The sequence below is a fragment of the Acanthochromis polyacanthus genome, chromosome 4 (assembly GCF_021347895.1).
Source record: "Acanthochromis polyacanthus isolate Apoly-LR-REF ecotype Palm Island chromosome 4, KAUST_Apoly_ChrSc, whole genome shotgun sequence".
NCBI lineage: Eukaryota > Metazoa > Chordata > Actinopteri > Pomacentridae > Acanthochromis > Acanthochromis polyacanthus.
This window is the reverse complement of record NC_067116.1, coordinates 33,342,108-33,352,785: the sequence shown is the minus strand read 5'-3', so window position 1 is coordinate 33,352,785 and position 10,678 is coordinate 33,342,108. Positions and strand designations below refer to the sequence as shown.

At 39.7% G+C, this 10,678-nt stretch overlaps 1 protein-coding gene and 1 long non-coding RNA gene across 2 annotated transcripts; one reads left to right on the top strand and one right to left on the bottom strand.

The window, feature by feature from the left end:
* On the bottom strand, window positions 1–1,640 carry LOC127533785 (uncharacterized). Its single transcript, XR_007941661.1, has 2 exons — window positions 1,009–1,640; window positions 1–923 (listed from the first exon to the last, which is right to left on the bottom strand). It is a non-coding gene; the product is annotated as an uncharacterized LOC127533785 (long non-coding RNA).
* Window positions 1,641–1,648: 8 nt separating this feature from the next.
* Window positions 1,649–9,370, top strand: tomm70a (translocase of outer mitochondrial membrane 70 homolog A (S. cerevisiae)). The gene is made up of 12 exons (XM_022218994.2): window positions 1,649–1,972; window positions 4,137–4,310; window positions 4,782–4,908; window positions 4,996–5,105; window positions 5,198–5,346; window positions 5,582–5,789; window positions 6,241–6,375; window positions 6,571–6,678; window positions 6,806–6,922; window positions 7,250–7,347; window positions 7,454–7,576; window positions 7,657–9,370. The coding sequence occupies exons 1-12, from the start codon at window positions 1,739–1,741 to the stop codon at window positions 7,808–7,810; spliced, it is 1,737 nt and encodes a 578-aa protein (XP_022074686.1). The 5' UTR covers window positions 1,649–1,738; the 3' UTR covers window positions 7,811–9,370.
* Window positions 9,371–10,678: the final 1,308 nt, after the last annotated feature.

Here is a 10,678-nt window from a genome sequence, read left to right as displayed (position 1 = left end):
TCAAGATTTTCCATAATGTAATTTAATAAACAAGAACGTGTAGATGCAGAGGTACACATGCAGCGTTTTAAGGAATTATTTCTTAACAGTACAACAGTGGGCAAACTGCATGTAGGAGTCAGCAGTACTGCCGCATGGTGCCCCCTGGTGGTTGAAGTAAAATTACACGCATTAATACTTTGGTACGCACCTTTTTAAAATCTGCAATTTTCCCTTTTTATTTTAGAGAAGCCTTCAGAGCATTTGAAATGAATAATTAAAAAAACAGACAGTGATTGTATATGTCTCATGTAAAAAAAATAGCACTGAAAACCTGCAATTTTGAAAAACCAAAACAATCTAGGCTATTCAAATTTTCCAACATTTAAGATAGTGATCATTGCAGATTTTTTTTTTTAAATGCTTGTCTTAATATTAAGGGGAAATTTTGTATTATCAAACTGCATTTTTGTCACATGGTTCCCACTCTAAAATGCTGGCGGTAGAAGTATATTTTCATAATTATGTAAGCAAAATGTGCTTAACATCGAATGGAAATTAATGTTATTATTTTAGTCAATAAAGGGTTAACAAACAGAATTTAAGGAAATATTTCCCCCTGATTTAATTTGGTCAGTGTGGACGGTGGCCTTTAGACTTAGACAGACTTTATTTGTCACGATCTGAGGAGGGCTGGACCCGAGCAGAGAGCCACACCACCAAGGCTGGTTGGAATGGAGTGTTTTATTGCTGGGGGTGAAATGGTGGCTTGGTGGGGGAAAACCAGGGTGCAGGAGCGGGGGGTTCCAGGCAGGGACAGAAGGGGTCCAAGAAGGAGTGGAGGTCCAGGCAGGAGTGGGGGGTCCAGGCAGGGGAAACCGGTGATGACTGGTCTGGGGAGAGCCGGAGGGGAAGGAGAATGGCAGGGATCCCGGACAGCTGAACTGTGAGGAGGCAGGTAAAAACAACGTAAGAAACCAGGTAGGAACTCAAAACAGATACTGTGAGAGGCAAGAGAGTGAACTGAACTGTGTGGTTCTTGTTCAATACTCTGGCAGGGAGTGGAAGGCTGAGCCGGTACTTATTGTTGAGGTGAGTCATTAGTGAGATGATCGTCAGCTGTCCGGGAGTCGTGGAGGTGGTTGATTGCCTGAGTGGAGTCAGCTGAGAAGCTGGACTCCACTCAGGCACCGAGCTGTAGGGGAAGATACAGGGCAGAGGAGCGGATGGGAGACAGGCAAGACAGACAGGGCAGAGGAGCGGATGAGAGACAGGCAAAGCAGAGGAGAAGGGAGCTGTGACATTATTAATCCCCAGAGGGAAACTGTTGTATAGCAGCTTGGTATTTAACAACAAGGGATTAGACAACAACAACACGACATAGAATATTAGGTCAGGTATAAAGTGGAGGTAACTTAAAGTAAAATAAAATATAATATAGAAAAGAAAAAAATTAACAATATATACAAGAATATACATAGTTTATCAGTTGGTGTTTATTTCTTCCTCATTATTATTATTATTATTATTATTATTATAGGCCCAATTGTTTCTTCGAATGCCTTTGTTGTTTCTGATGCTTGGACTACAAACTTCCACTACCACACTACAAGTACCACAAAATCCCGGGGCTGCTTTGCTGGTATCCCATGATTCCTCGGGGCTGTGACCTCTCGGAGCACAGGAAGAAGAAGTGGAACTCTCACGCTGTATGCTGCTGGAGGTGCTGGCTGGCTAAACCATCGCTCGGTTGTACATCATGGCTGCTTCAAAGCCAGTCGAGCCGCAGTCGGGGACTGGACTACCCCGCTGGCAGCTGGCACTGTTAATCGGGACTCCCATAGTGCTGGGGGTGGGGGCGGTGTACCTGTGGAACCGCAGCAGGACGAAGGAACGGAAAGGCACCGGGGAGCGGAAAACTCCAGAAGGCAGCGCCAGCCCCGTGCAGGGCCAAGACGGAGCAGCTCGCGCCAGCCGAGAGCAGGAGAACATGGTAACTGTCTCACGGAGCCTCCTCCAACCGCCGAGGTTAATGTTGCTGTCCCCGCATTAGCATGATGATTCTCGGTGCGGTGGGTACGTTGTAGAGACTACACGTGTCATTGTTGTAAAGATCCAGTCAAGGACACCAACCGTTATTGTCGGTGACGGCTACCTTCAGCAGAACGAGGCCGAGAGCAGCCGGTTCACTGCTGGATTAGCTCCCGTTAGCCGCTAGTTAGCTGTCTCTAATGCTAACGTTATCAGCGCAGCTAGGTTGACCAGCCAGGTGGTGATGTCTGACAGCCCTCGCCTGTTAATCACTCATATTGATCGTGACATATTGCTGGTGTATTTTAAAATTTAGAAACAGATGTCACCTGGAAAGGAATAATGTCTTTACCTGAAGTTGCTGGCTATGCTAGCCGGCTAACGCTATTTTCTTAGAAAGTCCAGTTGGGCGGGGATGGCTGTCATTTGAATCCGTCTGTTTTATGCAGAGACAATTTTGTAAGAGCATACAGGTGACTGTCAGCTCTTTCACTCTGTTGTCATGTTTGGGTACTGTGTAGTATTAAACATACGCAGCCGGAAGTTCATACAGAGTCCAATAATTGATATTTATATTTTGTTGGAGTGATTGTGTTCTCAGGCTACTTCATAGTATTTTTTACTACCTTGAGTTACAGCAGAGATGTTGAACCCAAATCGGCTGTGTGTGTGTGTAACTGACCAGTAACACTGCAAACTGTCCATTGTGTAATGAAGGCTTATCTAACTGCAGGAACTGAATACAAAACAATAAAATGTGTAGATGGTGATAGTAGGTTTCCTGTTGGAACATTTTATTTGTTTCTCGCATTGATTATTCAGGCGGTTTTCTCTATCTAATTCTGTGATAGTATCCACACACACACAGTAATGTCACTGCTGTAGATATCCTGCTTTGAGTCTGTGACAGAAAAACCTAATAAAGCAATTGTCATGACAAAGAACATTTAGATTATAGTAAATAGATCAGACTTTCAGAAACAGTAGATAATATCCCAGTTGTTTTGATAAACTATAGCATATTGTTTTTGAGGGCTGCACTGCACGATTGGAATGATAGATGAAAAGGTCCAGAGTTTTGTTTTTTTTTTTTTTGTTACTTTATTGCTATTGCTGTTCAAACAACCAAATGTAAAAATGCAGATCCAGGTCTATTCATAAAACACTTGGGGTTATGGTCTTGGACACACAGATCTAATGTGGCTGTCATGCATGGATAATGGTCGTAACAGACTTGCACAGCTAGTAGTTAATCCAAAGTTCAATAATTTACATGTATTTTGGGAGAGATTTTGTTCTTAAACTAATGTTTACAAATTTCAAATGTTTAGTTAAAGTTACGTTACAGTGCAACTGTAGTATATCTAAACAGGCATTTCAGCCAACCTTAATTTAGTGGCACACATGCACTTTGACAGTAACAGGTGTTTCTGGGTCTGCCATGGTTGTGTGTGCATGTGTTTTTCCCACTTGTTGTAAAGTGCATGTATTCCAATTGGGGCTGAACCATGAATTGATTTGAAATCTCTATTTGAAACAATGCAATTTGCAAATTTCCACGGCTGCAATTTAAGATAGAATTTAAGCAGCACATCTGACCCAGGATCATTTTTTTTTTACTCTTCTATAATAGTAAACAGATTTTTTTTTGTTTTTAAAGAAGATTTAAAGGTATTTGAACACATCATCATGGGCTTTAGTCAAAAATGTGGAAAGGGAAATAATCATTTGTTGCAATCTCAGTATGTGTGTATATATATAAATACACACACACAGGCCAGCACAATGTGGGCAACATAATTCATTGCATATATACACTGAAGGCTATGGTACTGTGGCAGTGTGCTACTTTGTTTTACAGAATGTTTCAAGGTTCACACATAGACATTATTAATTGATTGAAATTTAATGTTGTTGCAGTGTTTGCTATTACGCATGTCATGTGTTTCATTATCTACCGCTAAAATCAATTCACACATCACTGACTGGTTACATCGCTGTCATAGTTGTTATAAACACTTTTACGACAAAGCAGTCTTTTGGCTCTTTAGTCCTTGATCCAGTCCACTGACTCACAGACGAGAGTATCTGATCAATAATCGTTGCCTCCTCTTTCTCTCATTTAGAGCCCTTTGGATCGGGCCCAAGCAGCAAAAAACAAAGGCAACAAGTACTTCAAGGCTGGCAAGTATGAAAACGCCATCCAGTGCTACACAGAAGCCATTGCTCTCTGCCCGACAGAACAGAAGGCTGATTTGTCCACATTTTACCAGAACAGAGCAGCAGCATACGAACAGCAGGTTGGTACCAGCTTCTTGTGCTGAATTCTTCATATGATTCACCCAGTGTATGTTAAACGGTATAAACAAAGTAAATGTAGAAAGAAAATAGTGCTAGGGTTAAGTTCCCAAAGGCTCATTCAACCACTTACAGCATTTTCATCTTGTATGATAAAGTGTTTTTACTGTTCTCAGTACAGTATTGTGTCCAGAGATGTTCACTGAGTTGCACTGGTTGTAGAAGTAAAGTCTGACTTGGCTACATGTCGTCTTTAAACTTAAAATGTCTGAAATGGCTTCAGTATTTGTTAACCAGAAGAGATGGAATACCTCTGCAAAAACCGTGGTTACTGTTTGGTCAATGTGTAGCAGAGTCTGTACAAACCATCAGCATTCTGCTTCTTATGTTTGACTGAGAGGTTAAAACAGCTCCCCCATTTAGGTACAGCTGAACTGTTTCACGATCTAACCAGACTGAAACTTGAATTTCAGATGAAATGGACAGAAGTTGTACAGGATTGCTCTCAAGCTGTGGAGATGAATCCACGTTATGTCAAGGCTCTGTTCAGGAGGGCCAAAGCTCTGGAAAAACTAGACAACAAGAAGGAGTGCCTAGAGGGTGAGATGCTTGTTTTTCTTCTTTAAAAGCCAGTTTCTAAGTTGAGCATGTGAGTCTTATTGACAATCAGCCTCTGTTAATCTTTAGATGTCACAGCGGTGTGTATTCTTGAGGCCTTCCAGAACCAGCAGAGCATGCTGCTAGCGGACAAGGTGCTGAAACAGCTGGGGAAGGAGAAGGCCAAAGAGAAGTACAAGGTTTGTTTGTCCACTTAGTTTCAGAAACTTTTCCTTCAGTTTTAACTGCCTTTATAATGACATTAACCCCTCCTCACATTCCTCTTCTGCAGAACCGTGAGCCAATGATGCCTTCGCCTCAGTTCATAAAGTCATACTTCAGCTCATTCACAGACGACATCATCTCCCAGCCGCTGCAGAAGGGCGAGAAGAAAGATGAAGACAAGGACAAAGAGGGCGAGGCAGCCGAGGTTACTGAGAGGTCAGAATGTTTTCTAAATATCAACTTTTCAGACTTATGTTTTACTAGGAGACAAAGAGAACCAAGTGGTACAGAAGAAGATGTTGATATTGCGCCATAGAACTATGTTATTCAGTAGACAATTTGCTGTTTTATTTCTTTGTCCAAATTATTTCAGTGCTACTTCGATGAAAGTGTAATTTCCAAAGACCTGTCATTACACACTTTTCCTCATCTGTTTTTCCCATTTTCTCAGCTCTGGCTACTTGAAGGCAAAGCAGTACATGGAGGAGGAAAACTATGATAAAATCATCAGTGAATGCACCAAGGAGATCGAGTCTGGAGGCCGATACACTGCCGAGGCACTGCTGCTGCGAGCCACATTCTATCTGCTGATTGGTAACGCTACTGCTGCTCAGCCTGACCTGGACCGAGTCATTAACATGCAGGACGCCAATGTGAAGGTACGGACTTTGTGTTTAATAAGCTTTTCTTGGTTAAGATTACTGTCACCGACTGGACTGGAGTGGAGCAGGTTGTTGTATAGTTGTACACAAAAATTACTTATTAGGTGTCTTTAGACTTCAGTGGAAACACAGACAGCTAGTAGTTTGATAGTAGAAATGTTCCTGGACCTAACAGTTCTTTGTATTTTGGCTGGAAACATGATTAAACTGTCACTAAGTGAAGTTCCAGACTTAATACATTGTCTGAGAGACATGCGCCCATTACTGTTTGTTGGTTTTTATTCAAGCAAAGGAACTATAAATTGTACTATTCTAAACTCTGTGACTTAAGTGCCTATTTCTAGGTTCATCTAGTGATGTGTATGCTCCAAAAACATCATTCACAAAAAACTTAAAACACTACAACCTGACTTTTTTTCCTCTCTGCTCTGTCATCTAAACTCTACAGCTCCGAGCCAATGCTTTGATCAAGCGTGGCAGCATGTACATGCAGCAGCAGCAGCCTGTGCTCTCCACACAAGACTTCAACATGGCGGCCGAGATTGACACACGCAACCCAGACGTGTATCACCACAGGGGGCAGGTAGGAGTCGCGTTAAATTGGTTTTCCTTTACACCTGATTGTCATTTTACTGTCCGTCACTTTTCCAATTAATCTAGTGTAAGCTGATAACTGCTAACTTATTATTTGCATGCCTTAGTGCAAGATGAAGGTGATCATTTGATGCCAGATGCTTTCTGACATCGCTCATGACAAGTGCTGTGTATTTTCTCTCAGCTGAAGATCCTGCTGGACCAGGTGGATGAAGCAGTGGGAGACTTTGATGAGTGCATCCTGCTCAGGCCTGACTCTGCTCTGGCTCAAGCACAGAAATGCTTTGCCCTTGTAAGCACTCATGTAACGATTAAGACAAAAGCTTTTTTTCCCCCCCTACTTTGGCCGCATGTAGCAACTGTTTCTGTTACAATTTAAAATAGCTGATAAGTGTTTTTTTTGTCCCTTGTGTCCCCAGTACAGACAGGCATATACTGGAAACAACCCAGCACAAGTACAGACAGCCATGGATGGTTTTGAGGATGTTATCCGAAGGTTTCCAAAATGTGCTGAGGGCTACGCTCTTTATGCTCAGGTCTGAAATCACAAACTTGATTTTTTTCCTTGTTGTTGTTCAGTGTTCATGTCAGTTGTGCAAATCATGTTCATGCGTCCACTTGTTTTGCAATGGTTCAATGAAACAAGACTGGAAATTGGCTCCAACAAAGACTTATTTCAGTGTGGCCACCTTCTGGGAGTTTGCATTGGAGCAGTGGATGGAAAGTTTTCTTTCCTGATTTTCTGAATATTTGGTTAAGATATGTACTACATTTGGATGTCAACCTGAATAGTGTCAATTGATAAGACCACTACTTTGAGCCTTGCTGTTGTGCTCAAAACAGTCATTTTGTTTTCTTTTCAGGCTTTGACCGATCAGCAGCAATTTGGAAAAGCTGATGAGATGTATGACAAGTGTATTGAACTGGAACCAGACAATGCTACCACATATGTCCACAAAGGGTAGGCGGTTTTTCCTGTCGTTGTCGGCATATTGATTAAAAGCAAACCTCTCTGAATCTATGATTCATTCATATTTCATATTGCTAATTGTTCTGTGTGTATCCAGTTTGTTGCAGCTTCAGTGGAAACAAGACCTTGACCTAGGTCTCGAGCTCATCAGTAAGGCGATCGAGATCGACAACAAATGTGACTTTGCATATGAAACTATGGGAACCATTGAAGTTCAAAGGTGACCTCATCAGTTTGAGCAAAACCCACACATGATTTCTTTTTAAAGAGCTTAATGTAACCAGGGTGTTTTCTTTGCAGGGGCAATCTGGACAAGGCGATAGATATGTTCAACAAAGCAATTAACCTTGCCAAGTCAGAGATGGAGATGGCCCATTTGTACTCGTTATGTGATGCAGCGTACGCCCAGACAGAAGTGGCCAGGAAATACGGGCTGAAACCTCCCACACTGTAACTTCTCTGCCAATTGTTCGCCAATCTCAGTCTTCATTGCTGAATCTGTGTTAAAAATGCAACTGTCTGACTTAACTTTGATTTGTTGTTTGAAAAAAAAAAAAGATTACTGGATTATGAGGAAAAAAGGAAGAACCCTGAATATATATCGTGTCTACATCACATTAAAGGGGTCACGGAAAAGAATGATTTCTTTTCACAATCAAGCTGAGGCCTCAGGTAGACTCAGTGGTTTGTCAGGATGTGAGTTGTTTAACCAACACAGCCCTCTGCTGACACTTAATTTAACCAGGAAATCATTGACAAACCTTTATATTGCTCACATTGCAGAGAAAAGTTGTCATCTACAGAGAAGAACGTACATGAATGTCCATGTATACTTGTCGAAATTGACAATGTGAAAGAATTGAAATGTGCGCAGTCTGTTCAACCAATGACTGACTTCAAGGTTTTTGTGACACTTTTAAATCTACAGAAAATACTGTGAGAGCTTTATATAAATCTAATGTTCACTCGTTAACTTATGCTGATCTACAGTGTTTTTGTCTGGCTACTTCCACATAACATACATTATCAGTTCTGAATGCAAGATTAAAATTATAGTCAAATGGTGTAATGTCTGTATTTGTAATGCTGGAATTGATCCCATGGATACGGGCCTGCACAGGTTAGTTTAGATGCTTTTTTTTTTTAATGGTTGGATTGCCTGTTTTTTTTTTTTTTTACATTCTTTGTGCAGCATGTTCACTTTATAAATAAATGTAAATGCAATGCTTGTGCTGTCTTGGACACTAGGAAACCCTAACTATATGGAATTTTGTTCAAACACTTTTGATTAGACAAGCTTAGCAGATTTTGTGTTCTCAGTTTTTTTTTTTGGAAGATGTTATTTTTTTGAAATGCCTCTAGCGTCGGAACATGTCGCGCAGGATTGGATGTTGAGTGGTTTTTCCTAGGTCACGTTCATTGAGAAACATGATTTATTTTCTATTTTATTGTGAATATTTTTTCATTCTACATTTGGTTCCAAGTACTGAGGACAGGGGTTTCGTTTTAATTTTTTTTCCCTCTCCTTTTCAAAGTATACTGTCACAACCCGAGCCTTATTGTTTCCAGCCGACATACAGCCCTGAGAATCTCTTGGTACGATGTATGATTTGGTTCTCAAGTAGCATCCGTTCACTGTAGATAAACAAAACAAAAAATACTGAAATTAGACATCACTGCTGGGTGTTTGTTTGTTTGCAGTACTTTAACTTTTTAGAAATGTTTCTCTGTGACGTTCATTCATCTCACAGCAGTGATGACAAATTTTCACTGAATGTGGTAGTAACAAAGAACCAAGTCATGCATTTGAACTGCAGCTGCTGAGGACTTTTTCTCAACTACAATCATCTTCCTCAAACTTACCGTAAAAACAGGAGTTAACCTTTGAAAAATGGATGTAAACCTAAATCTTTGGCTGTTAGAAGTTAAACTGACATTCTTCATCAACGATGTGTATGGTGACCAAAATGAAAGAGAATATGAATCCTAATAAAGTTATAATTCTTGGAATGAATTCCGCTGCTGGAAGTTTCTTCAGCTTGTATGGATTTTCTGGAGTCCTGATGACTCTATAACTTCTGTAATTTCTTTGTAGTTCGAAACCTAATTTTACTTTTCTTCTTAGTTACGTGTACATGGAAATGACAAAGGTTTAAAATGTAATGCTGCCACCTAAAGGCAAAGTAGACAATACCTGTTTCAGATTTAAGGCTTGTGCCCTCTGCAGGCAATATGTGTTATTACTCCACCAAGGAAACAGCCTTGGCGGAGTTATGTGATGATCGGTGTTGGTTTGTCAGTCGGTCTGTTTGTCTGTTAGCAACATGACTCAAAAATGGAGTAACGGATTTGGATGAAATTGTCATGGAAGGTCAGAAATGACACAAGGACCCCCGATTAGATTTTGGCTTATAGTCTGGATCCGTGGATTTGTTAAAGATTTCTGTTTCACTGCAAGATAGCAGCACAGCGTCACTGTAACTATGGCAACAAGTGAACACAATGTCAGCTGCCAGCTGATCGATCACATGACTGTGATGCTGCTTCAAATTGACCTCTACGACTTATTGAGACTTCTTTGTCAGAAGTTATACAAGGACTGAGCAACCTTGGAGGAGTACTCTGCAGTCTGCTTTTATTGTTATATTTTTCATTGCTATAATTTTTGGTTTCTGCGTCTTTGAGGGTTTTAGATTTCAGACCTGCACATATCAAAGTTTACATAATATTAAAATAAATTCTGCTTCTATGGCAGCTTTCAAAACTTACATTACAAAGTGTGCTGCATGTTTTAATTACATTCAATCATTACATACTTGATATACTTGCCATGATGCATTACATAATTGGATTTAAATTAATTAAATTAAATTAAACTGGATTAAATTATTATATACATATACTAGTAATATGTGTGTGTGTAATATTATGGGTTGCACATAATTGTCTGTAAACAGTATATTTATATGACATGCTATACATAATATGCTCATCAACATTTTCCTAATATTATGTGATCTGTATATGTAATACGTGTGTGTACATGCAATATATGTGTTTATATATTTATATATTTATATACACATATCAGATAATATATTACATATAAATACATTACATGTAAATGCAAATCACATTTTAAAAATAATTTATCATATTTTGCTAATGTATTCACAGCTTTTATTTGGAATTGTCTATCATGTAAAATGTGTTTCTAATTGACATTATATTATATTATATTATATTATATTATATTATATTATATTATATTATATTATATTATATTATATTATATTATATTATATTAGTTGCTCAGTGACAG

Coding starts and splice junctions, on each gene's coding strand:
- tomm70a (XM_022218994.2), top strand. CDS start 1,739: ATGGCTGCTTCAAAGCCAGTCGAGCCGCAGTCGGGGACTGGACTACCC. Junction 1,973..4,136: donor GCCGAGAGCAGGAGAACATG/GTAACTGTCTCA, acceptor TCTCTCATTTAG/AGCCCTTTGGATCGGGCCCA. Junction 4,909..4,995: donor CAAGAAGGAGTGCCTAGAGG/GTGAGATGCTTG, acceptor GTTAATCTTTAG/ATGTCACAGCGGTGTGTATT.